This window comes from Electrophorus electricus, chromosome 6 (assembly GCF_013358815.1).
Source record: "Electrophorus electricus isolate fEleEle1 chromosome 6, fEleEle1.pri, whole genome shotgun sequence".
NCBI lineage: Eukaryota > Metazoa > Chordata > Actinopteri > Gymnotiformes > Gymnotidae > Electrophorus > Electrophorus electricus.
In genome coordinates this window covers 23,133,244-23,153,098 of record NC_049540.1, presented here as the reverse complement: position 1 = coordinate 23,153,098, position 19,855 = coordinate 23,133,244, and the positions used below count along the sequence as shown (strand labels likewise).

The window sequence follows — 19,855 nt, the reverse complement described above, 5'->3', positions numbered from 1 at the left end:
GTATGAGAGGTCTACACTTTTCCGCGCTATTTCTTTCAGCCGTAAGCAAAGCAGTATATGGAGCAATTAATTTGGGCTGTTCACGGAGTAAACAGATAATATCGAGAAATAAAAGTAGAAATATTATATAGTTTATACTTTGACGGTCTGAATCCTTCATACGTTTTTATTACAGAAATGAAAATGGAGGGAAAAAATACGTTGACAAACGATTCACGCTTATTTTACATTCCAAGAGATTACATTAAAAATCGTCTAAGAAATTAAAATGTATATTAGAATGTGTACATATACTCTAATTGCAGCCAGCCTATTAACACTACAGTACATAGCACTAATCTGATCAATGAAGTTCCACAGTGAACATGTGAATAAATTTGGTTTCAGAGCTGTACAACTGAAATTGTGTGGATAACCTTTGAGCTCTAAATTTAACCAGAGTTAAAGGTTTAAGTCTTGATAATGGCGCCTGATCAAAGCATAATTCAGCAATTTTAAAAGGTGATACTTGAGACAAATTTCACAAGTAAGAATACAGTGTGAAGTATCATGGTTGAACTGAAATGGAGATTTGCCTAATTTGAGAACGTGCCTTTACAGCATGAAAGTTTTTATAGAATAATATATTTTCCGTTCACAAGTTGACGTTAATAGAAAATTCCAGAACGGCTCAATATTTTTTTTTAAAAACTTTTTAGCATTAATAATATGTGTATTATAATTAATCTGCCAGCTTTTACATTATCAGAATTTGGTTGATTACAAAATAGGGATAACCAAATCCTAAAACTGCATGCTACAGTGCACCTGTTTAGAATAAGTTCAAGTAAACCGTGGACCAGAAATGGGGGAATGCATTAGGATAAAGGGTTTATTACCATTTCTAATATATCATTGTAATGAATATCTTGAGCAAACTCTCTGGACCAGGGTGATCTTCACACAAAACAACATCCACAGGTATATCTCATTGTAGACACATAGGTAGTAGAATTAAAATGTATATTCAAAAGTTTCATCTCTAATTTCAGAACTTTCCACAGAACTCCTCAAATATAGCTTCTCAATTATCTAAAAAACATGAAACGAGTTGGGTTTCTGTTTCATGTTTATTCTCTCTCTATGCATCAAATTCAACATAGTGGTTACGGTTTTTCCCCTTCCAATACTAAAGGTTTGACTTAATTTTGGCTTTAGTTTTAACCACTGATCTGTACATATTTACCATTACAATCATGGCTTGAACAAAGTTATCTTTGCTTTGCAAAAGTCATGAGTTTGTACACCATGTTGTCACTTTGTCAAAATATCAGTGCTGTTTTGGGATCTGCTTGAGTTTATTTATAACAGCAAATCACCCAGTTCGGCATGTTTGTGCGTTACAAATACAGAAATATAGTGTTTCCACTTTTTGTTAAAAAAAAATCCCACTTGATAGAAATAAGAACACAGAGCAAAAGGCACCAATGTGCTGTGCCTGGAGTGAAAGATGTAATAAATAAACATGAGCCAGCATTTACATGTCGAGACCTTATACAAGGTCATCGCATGACCCAGAAGGAAAACAAATTTCATTTATGTACAACCCAGGATGTGTTAAACACCACTTACGATTTGAAAAAAGGTGTGTGTGTGAATATCAGGTCCAAATGTACATAATTATCAATGATATCCAAAACCTGATGGAGACATACATGTAATGCGACCATTTGGCACACATATCCCTTACTTACATATGCCCGTAGAGAAGTGAATTATTTCAGTATTTGTGCCTTGGCAATGTGTCACTTCCTTCTTCAGTTTCAAAACAGCACCTGATGTTTCAATTCATAGATATAAAAAGGGACTGTGGCTAGTGGTGTTTGGATGGATAAAACAAAGAATTGGACATAGAATTAAAAACATATGTAGACTGGTAGTGCTTGTAACAATTTTCTGGCAGAAAACTGTCCAATGATTGCATCTGCAGTCTAACCCTACAAATTGACCTAAACAGTAACATGCTTCTCTGGGTTCAAGTTAGTTTTGACCCCAGCATGTTAAAGCTGCATAAACACAGTATCCATGGACATGTACAGAGAGTTAGAGGAGATAAGAGAGGGGAGAAAGAGGCCAATAGATTTGCAAGATTATATAATTTGAGAGAGATGTCCTCAACCGTGAATGTCCTTTATGTTTTGCGGAGGGGCAGGGCTTAGCGGCCCCTGCTCAAAGCAGCATGGTAATGGGCTTCTCCAGGAACTTGCGAAACTCAGCTAGCCACTGTGCTCCCACTGATCCATCCACCACCCGATGATCACAGCTAAGAGTCACAGACATCATACTGGCTACATCAAACCTATAACAAGATGTAACAATAAATACAAAGCTTTACACATACGCACACAGTATAAAGATCCAATAAAACTGAGATGGTACAATAAAAGTAGATTTTTGTAGTAGGAAGGCCAGATCCTGACTCGAGTTACATATGTGCAAGTGGCTTTCCCACGAGTCCATCATCTCTAATGGGAATCCAGAGTCTGCCAAATTTACAGGCTTGCAGTATGGCATGTCTCAGCCAATAATTCTAAAGTGGTACTAGAACACCCCCCCCCAAAAAGATTTGTTTCTGCCTATAGTTGTAATGTGGTGTTGCAATAGTTTACAACAGTGGTTTAAATTAATCCAGACACACAATTTAGCTTTGAAAAAGCTTGTTTACATTTAGTCTGCTCTAGGCAAAACAGAAATGTTTTTGTAAGTTATTGTCAAACAATAACATTAATTTATTCACCCTCTCTCATTGGTTGCAGGCAACAGCCGCTTCTCTGAGCCTCCGACAGCCAAGATGCAAGCTTGAGGAGGATTGATGATAGCTGAGAAGTTCTTAATGCCATACATGCCCAGATTGGAGACCGTGAACGTGCCACCCTAGAAGACCAACCGAAAAAGAAGGTAGTCTGGCTGAACTAATGCTTTAACTATTATTTATTGAATATGACATATATAGATGTAAAAAGTAATGTAACAATGTAAATTTACAGCATTTGTCAGATGCTCTTCACATTTCCATTTTTATGTATGCTTGCTGGGAAGTGAACCCATGACCTTGGTGTTGCTGACACCTTACTGTATGAAGTGAGTTTGAGAAGCATATGAATGAGTTAACAGTTCCTGTTATACTGACCTGAAATTCATGTGGTTGCAGCTTGCCTTCACGTGCCTTGGAAGCCAAAGCGGTTATATCTTTGCTAATAGCTGCAAGGCCTTTTATATGGGCATTGAAGACAATGGGAGTGATCAGACCACTTGGTGTGCTGACTGCAACACTCACATCCACTACATGATTTCTGTAAGGAGTGAGCAAAGATTGTAAGTCTGTACAAAGGTGCATGATCATAATATTACCTTTTTGGGCGATTTTTTTTAGAGGCCATGCTGCCCTCCGGTGGCCCAAAGGGAGAAGTGCACCATGAGGTCACTCACTGTCGGATGACTGTGTCCATCCAGGAGGAGTTGGCCTCTGGCACCTTTAAACATGCCAGTGCCGAGGCCTTGATGATGAAGTCGTTGACCGAGAGCTTGATGTTATCTGCTTTCACCTCCTGATCATGAGGTGATGTAGAAAAGGCATCTCAGAACAGATCCTCCTACTTTCAGCCAAAACAGTCACATTCAAAGCCCACAAACTACACAAACCCCAAATAAGGGAGAGGACATGAAAACTTTAGCCCTTCAGAATCTCACCGCATTAAGTTCTTTCCTGAGGTCCAGAACTTGGTCCATGTTGATGTCCACAGACAAGTAATAATGTGGAATTGTCTGCTTTGACTGCATTAGCCTCTGGGCAATCACCTAATCAACAAGAGGAGGCAAGAGGAGCGTCAGGGTGCTGCTTAGGTGTGGAGCTGTGGTGTATGGCAGGCTGGGAGACTCACTCTGCGGATGTTGCTGACAGGGATGTCTGTGAAGGTGCCGGTGGGTACGGGGGCCAGAGCTGGGGCAGGGCTGGGCACAGGGGCTGCAGGAGCAGTGGGGGGCTGGCACCAGAAGAGCAGAACCATTACTGTACCGTAATATTACCTTAAACAGGAAGTACCCCAATTTTTAGAATTCGTTGGTATGGTTTCCCCATTCCAAAAACACATGGAAACATCTAAAAAAATCCTCATTAATTACTCTTAGTGGCAGAAAAGAGAGAGCCAACAGATTACCAGTTGCTTCACTTACAGCTACTGCCTTGGTTGGGACGAAGCTCTCGATGTCTTTCTTGGTTATGCGGCCATCAGGCCCAGTGCCTGTGGAGGCAGGAGAGCCATACAGCTGATAGATCAGTTTCAGCATTACTCATTTTTATAGAGCAAGAAGCCCAAATGACAAAGTTTGTCAGGAAATGACAAAACTAAGCCTGGCTTTGTTTTTAAATTGAGTTTTGCTTAGTTTTTTTAGTCTTTTTTTTTTTTGTACAGCATGCGCTTACCGGTGACCTGAGAGAGGTCGATACCCTTTTCTGCAGCCAACTTTTTGGCCAGAGGGCTGACGAACACCCTGCCCTTCCTAGCAGCAGAAGCATGAGGAGGTGCAGGAGGAGCAGAGGCAGCAGGGGGTGGGGCTTGGGCCAGTGGCAGCGCTGCAGTGGAAGGGGCCACCACCTTATGGGACATTCACAATTAGGGAGTTAGATGTACAGCCATGTAACGAGTACATATCACAGATTTCCTGGAGAGTGCCAGCATAAACCTTTAATTTATTACATTGCTCAGATAACTGGCATTACTGCCCAGTTGTTAGTATAGTTTACAAAACCCACAGAAGTCAAAAGAATGATAGGATTCTTTTGCTTTTACTTTTCTGAAAATAGTTTGGCTTAAGATTTGATAAATTTTGGCTTAAAAAAACAAACAGTACCCTAATACATTATTAGAACAAACCAATCAACAAATAAGGAAAAAGACCTTACTAAGAGATGTGTCTTCCTTCTACCTGAAACTAATTCAGCAGCTGGATACAAAGTGCAGGTATGCAATAAATTTAAAAAAAAAAAAAAAAAAGAAAAAAAAAAAAGTGCAGTCCTACCTTTGCTATATAACTGAACTGATATCACCTAAACACCTAATACGAGGACGTGTGAACATATTTATTATGCTGTTGGGAATTCTTTTTTTAAATTCACGGTAAATGCAGTAAATTTGATTCAGTCTCACTGTGAAGTAATTCCCGGTGTCTCTTTCTCTATGAAAGCTACAATCAGAGAGGCCTTGACATGCTATAAACCTACAGCGGCCAAAATACAGTAAATTGCACCATTCCACACTGTTGTAAGTTTAAAGATGTTGGATTTGAGCTGAAAGAAATGTAACCACCCATGCTCCTTGACAAACATGTCTAAAACATGGGTTCAGGAAAGAATGAGAACTTGCGATCCACTTGGCTTATGGGTAGCAATACAAGCAGCAGCCACCATATTTATGTTTGAGAATATAAGGTCTAATGTCATTTATATAACATCAGTCTATGCGAAGCCCAATCACGTTGGCACACAAACAAGATCATTAAGTAAAGTTCTTTACCGGTGCAGGAGCTGGTGGGGGGCTGGTGGCTACACCTGTCTCGACATAGTCAGTGAATGCTTGAATGTCAGATTCTTTTTCTACCATGATGCAGAGTGGGGTGCCCAAAGGGACATCCCTGGTTCCCTCAGAGATCAAGATCTTAGCCAGGTAGCCTTCTTCCAGAACCTCAAACCCTAAACAAACCACAGGAGCAAAATATCTTACAGGAGCAGAGAGTGGACAGGGGGCTGGACTTCAGAGAATACTGAGCATTTGTTTTCTGGTTAGGCAAAAACAGTAAGGTCAGTATGCCCATAGTCATTTGCTGCTATTTTCATATAGTAAAGATTTAAGGTCCTAGGTTACACCATGCAATCATTATGCAAGAAACACACAGTGACAGCTTACCTATTGTGGCCTTATCAGTCTCAATTTCAGCCAGCAGGTCGCCTTCATTCAACTTTTCACCCACTTTCTTCTCCCAGCGTTGCACTGTGCCCATAGTCATAGTGGGGGAAAGAGCTGGCAGTAGGATCTATGGCACACAAATACAGAGATATAAAACATCAGTGTTACAGTATTATTCACAATGCTGTTGAGATACCTGATGATCTGTACTGGCACATTCATACCTGGAAACTTTGTGTACTTTACTACAATTTTGATTCCCTCCCTCTCACACACACAAAAAGCACAAAACTTTCCCTAAAGGCAGCACATGCAAAAACACAGGTGCTCTAAAGCACAATGCACCTTCATGTGTGGTGGGTAAGAGCTGCCTGGGGCCTGTGGAGGGGAGGGGGAGGTGGCAGCAGCAGCAGGGGCTGCCGGTGGCGGAGGGACTGCCGGAGCTGCAGCTGATGTGGGCAGCTTGTCCAGTGTGAGGTCCTTAAATGCGGGGATGAGGTCAGGGCTGAGGTAAAAGGCGGAAAAGTGAGAACACGCTGGGCATGGAAGAAAAGCAGCATTGGTCAAGAGGTTCACATTGACTGCTAGATTTTGTGCAAAATGAGTTCAGAGATTTTTATACATCTTATAAAGAAAAAAGGTGGTCACAATGGTATGCGTATTTAACTGGAAACTTTGAAGCATGAGGGTGATACTGAATCCTGCAAAGTGAGACCAAGTGGCACTGACTGAATAATTAGTTGCAAAAAAAAATCTGAGTTTTCCCAAGATGTCCTGTAAAACTAGATCAAGTGAAGAAGAAAAAGAAATCCTTCTAACTTGTCAACAGTAATGCAGATAACCGCTCCAATGGGCACATCTCTTGTGCCCTCTGGTACCAAGATCTTGGCAAGGTAGCATTCCTCCAGCATCTCAAACCCTACTGTGGCCTTGTCTGTTTCCACCTAAATGAGCACAGCACACAAAAAACATGTTTACTCATATTATAGCATGACTTATGTAATTAAGGGCAAATCTGGAGCAACATGCAACAAACTGCTTCATTTGGTCTTACCTCTGCAATTAAGTCACCCTCATTGATTTTATCACCCTCCTTCTTCTCCCAGCGAGCAATGGTGCCCAGCTGCATGGTGGGAGACAAAGCGGGCAATTCCACCTGCAGAGAATGGAGATGGTCACTCTACAGGTGCAACTCCAAGTCAAACCATAGCATAGGAGATGAAACTTCTCCCAAGCAGGCCAATGCAGAATCTAGCCTGAGATCATCCTAAAACATACATTATTATCGGAGATCCCAAGATAAAAAAAAAAAAAAGTTTAATTTTTTATTTGATTTGTAAAAATGAGTCGTCTTGGTTTGTCTAAATGAAACCTGGTAAGAAATGAGCCATTTGTTAAGATTAATCGGTTTTTCCTTTAACGTTTTTCAAGGTGACACTCGTTTTAAAAAGTAGTATTATCAATATCAAAGGAACAAAAATGTAGTTTTAAAGTAAGCTATGAAGCAAGTTATTTACATTAAAGTAGACAGGTAGCTAGGCTTTCTTACAAAAGAAACATGCAGAAATTTGGTTAGCTAACCTAGCTAAGTTAGCCATCATTAGCTACCCACTAGCAAGATGAAACACCTAACAAACCTCAACTTCAAATACACCATAAAACAGTCCTTTATGTATAACATTTTACAAATGCTCAAAAACTAAATAGGTTGGTTAGGCAGCTGGCTATGGCACTAACTGACCAGTTCTGCAGGCTGAGTGTGCTTAGCCGGCTAGCGAGCACTACCATTACCTTCTGATGAGGCGGCAGACTGTACGCTCGTTTGCTTTGACTGAAATCGGCAGTTTGATTTTGTGAAACGCATGTCCTGCTCTTGAGGATGCTGCTGTAAACATGTCTTTCGTAGCACAGGGTCCGGATTCGGGAGGCACTATTACTGTGATCTCTTTTAAGAGGACACGATGCCGGTCCAGGTCGAGCAGCAGCAGGGCCCGAGAGGACACTCGGCCGGCTCAGCGCGACAGACGACCTCAATCGGAGAACTAAACGCAACATTTTTACTTCGGTCACTTTGCGTACAACTACCCTGGACACAACAGTAGCCACCCTGGTATCAGGCTATCTGACACCTACGGCAGCTGTGGTATTTCTGCGCCGAAATGAACCAGACCGCCTCACTTTCCAATGACCTCCCCGTTTCCAAACATGACGCTTTACGGCGCTCTCCGTCTGCTCGTCCTACCGGCCCTGCCCAGCCGGTTAGTTGTCACCAAAATAAAAAGAGCCCCCTTTTGAACGTGACGGTCACCGCGTACAGAACAATTAATTTAGATTGCGTTACTGTACAAATCAAAAAGAGCCACACTTAAGCTTATGCAACTACTGGAGGTTAATTCGAAAGGTAACCTTTTTTTATTTGTACTGACAATTGCTCGGATATTAAATGTTGTATTAACCTCTAGTAGCAATTAAAATAGCACTGAATCATGTGAGGTAATGAAGCATTTGGACAATCCCGGATCCATTTTTCCCCCAATTCGAAGTGGAAGTTTCTGTTGCGATATGTGGCAACCTTCACTGTGCGCTGTCAGCGGCCTCGGTGTCGTAAAAATGTCGCAAGTACGAAGTTTGGCAGCATTGCAACGTAACTAACTAAACTTCCCAAATGGTTCGCAACACAAGGAACTGCGAGATAGTTGAGAGGTTTATTTCTGTATTTCGCTGGTTTAATGACATTTGGGAAACCGAGCCCAATTCCGTTTATGAAACAGGATCAGGACACTACACCAAAGTTCCCTCCCGCCTCCCCACAAGGAGCCTTCTTTGGTAGATTAGATACATTTAACTGTGATTGCAAAAAGAAAAAAAGCAATACCCTACAATAGAGGGCACATATTTTAGTGTTGCATATGTAACGGTCAATAAAAACTAGCACAAATATTTCCCAATAAAAAATAACCATCCACTCCAACAATCATGCATATTTCAGTATTGACACTATTCAGTTAATGCATTTATTTTTTTATACTTTAAAGCATAAAAAATAGAAAAAATTAAATCCATCAAACGAGGAAGAGCAGCTATATAGCGATGTGGTCAGTTATCAAGAGCAAAGATAATTGGCGTCTACTTGATTTTATTGAGGGCTAATGCTCGCCGATCTGTGTTCTGGAACAGAGCTCGAATCAGACTCTTCATTTCATTACTGGAGAATTCCTGGGCAAGAGGTCCTTTCCCTTCAGCCCACCTAGAAAGGAGACATGGCCAAAGGTAAAACCTCAACTACCAGCTCATCAAAATTAAAATTGCAATTTTCATTTGCTGCACGTTACCTGTCCACTATCTCTTGTAGACTAGCCTGCAGTACTATGGAAAGTTCTTTAAAGGTCATCCACTTCTTCACATAGATTGGAACCTCCTCTTGGTATTTCTTGTTTTTTGTCTCCTCTGGCCATGGTGTAAAAACTAATGGCCCCTCCTCTATGATGGTCTGACAGAGTGTGTGCAGACGCTCTCCATCTTCAGTTGATATATCCTTACAAATGGACATACACTATATTCTCATGTACAAGACTCAGACTTGTAAACATTAGACATTGACGACACCTTAGGACTCACCTCCAACATCATGATTTTGGTCATTAGCTCAGATATTGCTGTATTCAAGAGTGTTCCCATGGATTTGCAGTATATGTTTACTGGTAAAACATCTTGCCAGACTTTTCCCAGTCTCTTTAGCTGATGAATCACCTATATCAGCAAAGAATTGTCCACAATCAGCAGTAATATGTTAGTTATGTTTATAAATATGCACTAAAACAAATAACATGCAAATTATGTAAACTCTGGTGTCCTTAAACAATATGTAGAAACTGGTGTTTGGTCTCACTTGTCTAACTGCCTTGCTGGCTGCAGAGTAATTGTCTTCATCATCCAAATTAGAGAAGTTTCTAGCAGTACACAGTCTCTCCAACATCTCTGCTTTCTGAACATTCATCTGTGCCACAAAACATTGAGCACCTGGGGGGGGGGGGATTTCATTATCAAACTCTACAGTAACTAACACCTTGGTTATAATGGATTTCAACTAATTTCCACATCTCCATACCCAGTTTTCTAAAGCCTGGGACCAAGTCGACAAAATAGGCCACGCCATCTTTCAGGGGTAGATGTGGTCTGAACTGGTGGCCCAAAGTCAGCAGATGGTGAGCAAGGAACATGCAGTTGTTGTGGTGGATGGCAGCCAAGTGAGGGAACTTTAAGAGGTTGTCCCTGCATCAAGGCAGAACAAGTCATCAGATTTCTTTTAAATGTGTAGTTTCATTACCATATTCATTTGTTCAACATCAAACTCCTTAAAGCATTCAGGTTTGGCTTGTCACCAAAGAATATAAAGAAAACATAATGACCAGCAAACTCACTTATGATAAGTAGGAACGACATCATAGAAGAGATGAAAAATATTTCGGGTTGTGTAGAAAAGCTGGACAGCACTAGAAAAAGAAAAAAAAAAGAATAGAATAAAACATTCAAATGAAACACTTTAAAGTACAAGCCTTATTACAACAGAAAAAACACTTTTCATGGAGTAAGAAGTGATCTGGCCAGGAATGCATTTACTGAAAGGGGACAATTTATTGTGTTATGTAGCTTTGTATACATGTAAACTGTCTGCTAAGCCCAAAGTATACACCAGAGTGAAAAATCTCAGAAACAAACCACATTTCGCAGTTGCTTTGCTGGAATTTCAGCTATGATGGATTTATGATTACATGCTGTAATGTTACAGTCGCAATCCACTGTAGGTTTCTGGTACCTGGCTAGCTAAGTTTCTAATGCCCCCAGTATTTTTACACATGCATTATGCTGAGTTCTGCCTGTTTGCTGATAACTGCATGTCTGTTTGCAGTACTGCAAACAGTTTGGAAATCACCTGACCCTGTAATGATTTCTAACATTTCAAAAATGCTGGTGTTCACAGCTGCTCATGAGAGAAGGTGTAGGTGCAGAACAGTTGACCAATCAAACCAGAGTGGGTAATCTGACCACTCAGCAAACTGGCTCACGGGAGGGTGCCTTAAAGACACAAAAGCTCCAATAGATATAGTTTGAGAAAATAATCAATCCATTCTTGTAGACCCCAAAAATTAAAAATTATTAACATTGAAAATTAGAATAGGTTCGCTTGCAAATAAACAACTTAGCTATGCTAAACCCATCTTTACACTCAAAGCAGATGCTATCACATCAACATACCACTGGGGGGAGCTGCCCACTGCCTCAGACAGGGTTTTTATAGCCAGCTCCACCAATTGCTGCACTGATTCACTGATGCGACACACAGGTAAGCACAAAGTGCGCGGGCTCAGCTGCTTCTCATTCTCCAAGATCTGATCACACTGGATGTTCCTCTTCCCCTCCTGCTTCTCTCTGTTCCCCCCACATGGGCTTGGCAGTTTAGGGATAGCAAGCTTGTAGTCAGGACAGATCTAAAGAGAATTAGGGCCAAATTAATAGAACATTGACAGCACTCAAAGAAAAATCTTTTTCTACAACTACAGACAAACATGATCACTGGTTTTACTTTAACCGTATTGTGCATCTCTGAAGTCATTAGTTTCCGCGCAGCAACTATGACATCTTGGCACTTTTTGCTAGCAAAATGGCAGTTGACATTTCTTGCATATTTCAAGAGGTCTGTCGAGTCTCCTGCAAGGTATTCCATCTCTTTTAACTGACTTTCAAAATCCTCAGTTTCTTTGATAACCTAAAGATAGAAACCAAGACAGAATAAAAAAAAAACCAAACAAAAGAACTAAATAAAACACACAAAATGTAGTTATTTTCAGCTTCTTACCGTATCGTAAGCTGCTAGCTGACTACTGTTATTTGGTATGGAGTACAATAAACATTCCCTGATGATGCAGTCTGACATCTCTTCCCATATCTGGTCTCCCAGTATAGTCGACACTTTTTTATCACCTACAGTTATATCTGTGTGCACAAAAAACAACACCTAATAAAAACCTCATACCACTATGACGATGTTTATAGAATACAATAGAAGTCCACTCTAAGAATATGGCTGGACATACCAAAGAGGTGTGTGTGCAGGGTCTTGAGCACCATAAGGATTTTGGCATAGACGTGGGAGGGGACTGGGTGCTCTACTTGGTTTTCTTCACCCTGCAGGCTCAAAACAGTGCCCTGCTCTGGCTGTTCAACCACCTCCACCAGCAAAGATGGGTATGTGATCAGAGGCTTCAGCATGTACTTCAGTAACACCTGGCCTGGAGGGGTGACACCATGTCAACAATGGGAACCATACTTTGGAACAAAACTTATGATAAAAATGAATGAATTATACACAAAAATAAAAATGTTAATACCAAATAGTTTAATTTTTGTCTGCAGCTCTCCTTGGGTAGCAAGGGCCTGGAGTATACTGGAAAGAAAGGGAATGGGTTTGTCCTCCTTAGATCCTCCTCCATCCAAATGAAGTGCTGTTGTCAGGAAAGACTGCATTCCAGTCAGCTCTGCAAAACAGCTATATTTGAGTCGTGACTGCAAATAAGACCAAAAAAACAATAAGAACGTATAGATATACTGCAATTTTTAATAGTTTTTCAAATAATTATTTCAAGATTAGAAGAATTTAAGACAACTCAGACCTTGGTTAGTTTATTTGATGTTGGTATTCAGATGCTGTATTTTTACCTTTGGCAGGGGGCAACTTCCATACTGCAAGTTTCTTCCACTCCTCTCCAAGGTGGTAAATGAGGTTCTCTCTCTGCATGGTGATCTCTGAGCTGAGGGCCCGAAGTAAAGGCAAATCTGAACTCTCCCAAGATTTCAAGGCTTCAACACTGACCTGTGCCTTGAGAAACCAGGGGGGGGTTATAAATAGATAGATAGACAGATATCTATATATCTAATAAATATATATATCTACATATACATACATATCTATATATCTATCTATATCTTATCTATCTATCTATCTATCTATCTATCTATCTATCTATCTATCTATCTATCTATCTATCTATCTATGATTTTATTTAACTCAATACAATATCATTAAATACAATAATATTGTTTTGAGTTCAATGAACTCTTATGTTCATACCTGTTGTATATTATATGATTTTGTGTGTGTGTGTGTGTGTGTGTGTACACACCAAAAAAAAGTGTCACCACCTGGATTCAACTAAGAAAATAGGTAAGAGCCTCCCATTGGATAATTATTGCATGGGTAATTATGTTTCAGCTGGAAACACATTATTTAACCCTATCTGATGCAGTGAGTGGTTTCTCATTTGTTAAACCACCATGTCAAGAGAGAGATCCTGTGGCCGTGGAAAAGATGTTAATCTGTTTCAGAAGGGTCAAATTATTGGCATGCATCAAGCAGAGAAAACATCTAAAGAGATTGCTGAAACTACTAAAAATGTGTTAAAAACTGTCCAACGCATTATTAAAAAGTGGAAGGACAGTGGGGAAACATCGAGGAAGGAATGTGGTCAGAAAAAAATCTTGAATGACCATAATCAGCGATCACTTAAACGTGTGGTGAAATCAAATTGTAGAAAAACAACAGTAGAACTCAGGGATGTGTTTAATAGTGAAAATAAGAGCATTTCCACACGCACAAGGCGAAGGGAACTCGAGGGATTGGGACTAAACAGCTTGTAGCCTTAAGAAAACCACTTGTCAGTGAAGTTAACCGGCAAAAACGGCTTCAATTTGCTAGGGAGCATAAAGATTGGACTCTGGAGCAATGGAAGGAGGTCATGTGGTCTGATGAGTCCAGATCTACCGTTCCTGAGTGATGGGCGCCTCAGGGTAAGAAGAGAGGCGGCTGAAGTGATGCCTAGTGCCTACCATACAAGCCTGTGGGGGCAGTGCTATGATCTGGGGATGCTGCAGTTGGTGAGGTCTAAGTTCAGCAATGTTATGTGCCCAAAGAATGAGGTCAGCTGACTACCTGAATATACTGAATGCCCAGGTTATTCCATCAATGGATTTTTTTTCTTCCCTGATGGCAAAGGCATATTCCAAGATGACAATGCCAGGATTCATCAGGCTCAAATTGTGAAAGAGTGGTTCAGGGAGCATGAGACATCATTTTCACACATGGATTGGCCACCACAGAGTCCAGACCTAAACCCCAATGAGAATCTTTGGGATGTGCTGGAGAAGATTTTGCACAGTGGTCCAAATCTCCCATCCCAAGATCTTGGGGAAAAATTTATGCAACTCTGTTGTACTATAAATGTTCTGACATTGCAGAACCTTGCGGAAACGTTGCCATCAACGCTGTAATCAAAGCTAAAGGCGGTCCAACAAAATTAGTGTGTGACCCTTTTTTTTGGCCAGGCAGTGTGTATACATACACACACTCATAATATACGACAGGTATGAACATGAGTTCATTGAACTCGAAACAATATTATTGTTTTTAAATGATATTGATAGGATCTTAGTTTTTGCTATTTTAATTAGCAAACTAAGGGAAACAACTAACATCTATTCCACCCAAGATTACAATCTGTTTTTTATAATTCTGCAAAGTTAACATGCATTCTGTAAACATACACATTCTATTCAAATATTGAAATATTTGACTATTATACACCTTTCCAAGCTGTTTGGCTGCTGCCTCATATTTCTTCTCCTGCAGAGTCCTGTGGTATTCCTCCATTGCAGTGTCAAACTGCAGAAACAAGTTGTGATAAATGTATCTTATTACTACTATTACAAAAAATGCCTTTTCATCTAAAATATATCACAAATGTATATTAAAAACAAACCAATAAAACCCAAAGGTATCAAGTAAATGAAATTTTACATTAGCTTGCATAAAAAAAAGACATGAGTAATAAGTATATTCACCTCTTGTAGATGCTGGAGCATGCTTATGACTGCACTGTTCTTTTCCAGCTGCTGCTTAAGCTTGGCATATTCTGTTACAGCCTCATGAAGGTTCTGCTGAACCTGCATATAACCATTCAGTATGGCGATAGAAGTAGACTTCATAACAATTAATCACATGATATCTTAGTTTATTTAGAAAAGGCAAGACGTCAATTATACCTCATTCTCAATGCAACTTTTCAGAAGATCGATATCCCTGGATACAGATTCGACCTGGTCCATGAGTTCTTCAGCTGCCTCCATACTAGGTATAAATTCGTTGTATTTCTTATTTATCATGTCAGACACTTCCTCCTATTAACAGAAAAAAAAGAATAAAATCACTAAAACAAAAATAATGGTCATGAGGGTTCAAACAAAACTGTAATAAGATCATTTTGATTGGAGCCTGTGCGCTCGTCATATCAGCTGTCATTAGTTTACGTGGTCAAAGAAACTCAGATTGCAACTGGAGCACAAGCTAGCTCTCTATTACCAAGCCTGTCTATGCATGACATGTCAACCAGTGTCTGCAAAAATAAAAACTAAAAAAAACTAAACGTTCAGTTTACAACCTTATCAGTAAACCCACAAGTGTGTGTCTTAACGCTAAGTAAAGTTTAAAATTCGAAGTTGCTAATCCTAGATACAATGTAAAGTCTGTGGCCTACGTGTTTTACAATATTATCACGTATGCCAATTTAGGTTAGTTAGCCAAGTTACCCAACGGTAGTGATAATAGCTACTGGCGGCAATTGTAGGATAATTGTAAATAGCTTGCTAACCTAGATTCTTTAAACAATATAAACACAACTATCTAGCTAATCATTTTCAAGATGATTTCACTAGCTATCGCGTAATTCAGTTCCAAGATGTTGTCAGTAACAAACTAATCTATATGCGTTTAATTAGACGTGATTATATTAGATCCAACAGTGAACATTACTAACCGTAGCTAAATTGTGGAGGAAAATGATAATTAGTTAACCTAGCTAACGTGAACGCTGGCTAGCATAATTAACTAGGTAGTTATGACGATAAAATGACAGCTGCCGTGTCAGCGCTAGCCTGCTAAGCTACGTTAGCTAACCAGTGAGCATAGTGCTTTTGACTCAAAGAGTTCGTTTACCTTAGTTTCCTCCACTTTCCGCGACAGTTTAGAAATTTTAGAAGAGAGATCGTCTTTTTCCAGTTTACCCGAGCTGGCAAGTACTTCTGTTACAAACGAAGCCATCCTCGACAACTGTTCTTGTAAGTCAAAGCTGCTGGTTAGTCAAATCGTACAACGGCCCGCCATACCGCGCGCGCAAGTATAACTGGGAGTCAGTCACTTCATAATAAGATCATGAAGGTGAAGGATTCGTGAAAGACGACGGAATGTGGTGAAGGATTCGTGAAAGACGACGGAATGTTTCCTACAGCAGCTCTGTGAATTACTTAAAAAAGCTATTAAGCACACAAAACAAAACATAACATAAGCAATGCCAAACGGTGTCCAGTAAATAAACAATGCTGAGTATTTCAACGTGCACACCACACTTAAATCCACGACACAAAAGTAGAAGAAGCACCATACAAATCACTAAGGTGGTTTGAAAAAGAGAATAACATTTTAAAAAGCATATCCTATCAGAGTGAAAGTATCTCAAGTAACAAAAGTAAAATAACCTTAGATAAAAATGTTAGAATAATAATGTTGTAAACAAGTACTCAAGGTCCTTCATCAGCTGTGCAAAGCTCGAAAGGCTTCAATTTTTTGTTTGTATATTATGTACAATTAATACACATTTTAACTGAACAGAGAATGACAAGACAACTTATCAAACAACTTCTTACTGGTTTCCTATAGGTACAGCTATACAGTAGTCTTACATAAAGAACTACTACAGCTTGGAGATGTTCTTCTGGCCCTTATAATTTAATCAGTATCAGAACTAAAGGCTCATATTTAGCCATTTAGCCATTCATTTAGCACTTTCAGAGGATGCTTTAACTTAAAAGGTTTTGTTGAATGTACTATAGGCCACACAAAAAGCTTTTTCTACAGACATGCCTGCCTTGAGGTGATTGCCCCAAAGAATCGCATCCTAAGTGTAAGAAGTCCTGGCCTGGCGAGTCATATCTACAAGGGGGGGGGGAGGAGGGGGGGGGGGAGGGGGGGGGGAAGGCAAACATTTACACAAAAACCTTAGGAAACAATGTAATAATGTATGTGCATGTACTTTTATTTCAGAATGTTTCCAAATCCCTGTTCTTGTCTAAATGCTGCTACATGTGGTAAAGTCATTTGCTAGTTAATTTGAAAATGACATCAAAAGGTTGCTTATGGAAAAGGAATAAAAATCTACCAAACATGATGCTTTGCCCTTAAGGGATGACTACAATCTCCAAAGTGTCCCTCTTCAAAGACCTGTCTCCCAGAAGGGACTGCTTTCACTGATTATGAGTAATAGTTTGAGGCTCAACTAGTAGAAGTCATCATACCCCAAGTTTTTCAGACTGCTTCAGAGGAACGAACTCCCCCTCTCTGATATGTCTAGATTTGATTGGTTTAGCCATGATCTTGGCATCGACCATGTGGCTCTCTCTGACGTCTCCAATTTTATAGAGCAAGCAGAGTTTTCTGTCTTATTCAGATATGACACAATACTTGCTGAAAATCAAAGTCTGGGCTCTCACTAGGTGTCTAGATATCTTGACAAAAATAGTAGAACCAGTTATGGACCATGCCATAATGAGCACTGCCCCATCTACACACATGGCCCATTCTAGAACAATAGCCAATCATCCTTTAGCTCTCCTTTGATAAAAGCAGAGCTGACTGTCATCATTCTCAAAACAGCATTGCCAGTGCAGATCACTAATGTGGTTCACATCATCTCTTAGCCCAACATCCAGAAAACAGATTTCAGCAAAGAAAACCCATGTCACTATATAACACATGGTGAAGACAAACAGAAACCAGCAATACTTCAGGTCAACCAGAGTGGTGAAGATGTCAGAGAGTAATCGTTTTTTGTCCTTGATGTGCCTGAGGTTTACCCTGTATTTGTCCTCCTTCGTGATGTACTGCTGACTTCGCTTGCCAGCAGTCCGGCAAGCATGCTGCTTGTCACCCAGGATCTTGAACTGCTGTTTTTGGAATACCTTGTGAAACATTTCCACAGGGATTTGTACTGAACACTGGTCACTGTTGGTGGAGGTTGAGCACCACTTGGATATCAGGCACTTGAGACAGCAGCTCCAGAGGGTGTGATGAGGCTTGGGGAGGCCATCTGTAGCCTCACTCTAACTTGTGGGAGGAACACACATGCAAACACTTTGCTCCTGTCCAGCAGTAGCATGGTGAGGATTCTGCAGCTGAGAAGAGTCCAGCTGGGACTGGAGTAGTGGGCCTGGCACAAATGCTACAAATCCAAGCTCTCACTGTGAAGGACTGAAGCCTTTTGGGAGATCAGCACTGTTGAGGCCATAGCCAATTTAGCTTCAACCTTACATTAAAGAGAAAATCCAGGGATAGCATCTTTACAGAGATTAGAAGAGCATGTAAAGGTAGACAGAGCACTATCACTATATATTTGACTGATTGATTTCCTTATTTGGAGTATGGGGTGCAATAAGTTGAGTCTGGTGTTGGCCTTGTTAGGTATGCCAAAAGGTGCTTGGCTGTCCGATATTATGCTGATGGTTTAGTCTCATGGGACCTACCTTCAGTCCTTTGCATACCTCTAAAGTCATCTTGCAGGTAGATGATCACAGATATTCTTACAAAATCTTCTTCGTGTAGAAAGAACATGGCACGGATGAAAGGTCAATAGTCTGAAATAAACAATATAGAAAAAAAATAAAATTTGTTCCGATATTACTGCATTTCTAGATATTTTAAGGCATATGGCAAAATGTAATACTGCCAGGAATGTTTTAGCGATTTTTCTGTAATCAGCCGACTCTTATAGATGTCTTTTTTCCCCATCCTATCTCTTTCTTAAAGCCCACCCGTGAAGCCTATGGACTGTAGCCCACAGTCAACTGTTTGGCAAGATCTTGAATATTTTCACAATCTTGCCAGTGTTCTTCTAATTAAACTATGGAGATTACTCTTTTTCATTTAGTCCATGATGGTGGATGATGGATTGCATGAGATTATTGTTTTTCACTGCCAATGTCAATTATTTAGTGCAGGTTAGGAGATGAAAAATAGGCAACTGTCTCTTTCATCTGGAATTGTTCATCTGTGCTTGATTATACAGAGCAAAAAAGGTTTTGGAATTATACCAGTATGTCAACACAGGGGTTCTGAAGACAGCTTCGACATAATCCACTGACATGGTAGCTGAGATGTTTGCAAAACATCTCTTATAGAACAGAGCTAGCATGCATGTTCATTTCATGCCATGACTTTTCTGATTCAATGTATACACTGGTTCTACAAAGCATGTTTTATCCTTTAAAAAGTAGAAAAAAGATGAAAAGAAAGACGAGTAAGAGGAAACGGGGGAAAAAAGTGGAAACAGTGAAAGGGAGAAAACAATATAAATACAGCAATTATGTAAAGCAAAATAAGACAATAGAAGACATTAGAGCTCCAAAATGGATGTTTCTGGATAAAATAAAGAAAAGAAAAAAAGATGCATGCACAAGAGTCTAACATGACCAAATCAAGTTAATGTTGATTTTGGTAATGTTATTTTCTATGGCAATCTATAAAAGCACAAAATGACTATAATCTTAAAAGAAATCTGATGACAAACAGAACGTAACCAAATCATGGTAATATTTTAAACATTAAAGAAACAAACTAATTCAAAACAAAGAGAATGACACTTTACCTGTGTGGCTAATGCTACCAACAAGCCTTTAGAACCCCTCAGAAACACTCCTCCTAAAACTGATCCAGGAGAGATAGCTCACCAAATGTATAAAAAAAAGGGTAGTTCTCCTTTCACAAGCTAAACAGAGCACTGTTATCCTCTTCTGAAGCATAGGTGAAGTGGTAT

At 39.9% G+C, this 19,855-nt stretch overlaps 2 protein-coding genes and 1 pseudogene across 2 annotated transcripts; all 3 read right to left on the bottom strand.

Annotated features, from left to right (window-relative positions):
• Window positions 1-857: 857 nt before the first annotated feature.
• Window positions 858-8,533, bottom strand: dlat (dihydrolipoamide S-acetyltransferase (E2 component of pyruvate dehydrogenase complex)). The gene is made up of 14 exons (XM_027004300.2): window positions 7,734-8,533; window positions 6,997-7,098; window positions 6,762-6,886; window positions 6,288-6,447; window positions 5,943-6,069; window positions 5,553-5,728; window positions 4,463-4,634; window positions 4,213-4,280; window positions 3,921-4,022; window positions 3,730-3,837; window positions 3,469-3,587; window positions 3,170-3,332; window positions 2,777-2,913; window positions 858-2,338 (listed from the first exon to the last, which is right to left on the bottom strand). The coding sequence occupies exons 1-14, from the start codon at window positions 7,995-7,997 to the stop codon at window positions 2,209-2,211; spliced, it is 1,953 nt and encodes a 650-aa protein (XP_026860101.2). The 5' UTR covers window positions 7,998-8,533; the 3' UTR covers window positions 858-2,208.
• Window positions 8,534-8,628: 95 nt separating this feature from the next.
• Window positions 8,629-16,337, bottom strand: zw10 (zw10 kinetochore protein). Its single transcript, XM_035527044.1, has 16 exons — window positions 15,988-16,337; window positions 15,039-15,173; window positions 14,838-14,939; window positions 14,581-14,658; window positions 12,660-12,819; window positions 12,332-12,478; window positions 12,038-12,232; window positions 11,800-11,936; window positions 11,527-11,709; window positions 11,199-11,431; window positions 10,364-10,435; window positions 10,051-10,214; window positions 9,832-9,962; window positions 9,561-9,692; window positions 9,275-9,477; window positions 8,629-9,189 (listed from the first exon to the last, which is right to left on the bottom strand). The coding sequence occupies exons 1-16, from the start codon at window positions 16,090-16,092 to the stop codon at window positions 9,069-9,071; spliced, it is 2,298 nt and encodes a 765-aa protein (XP_035382937.1). The 5' UTR covers window positions 16,093-16,337; the 3' UTR covers window positions 8,629-9,068.
• Window positions 16,338-17,062: 725 nt separating this feature from the next.
• LOC113574647 lies at window positions 17,063-18,672 on the bottom strand (annotated as a pseudogene).
• Window positions 18,673-19,855: the final 1,183 nt, after the last annotated feature.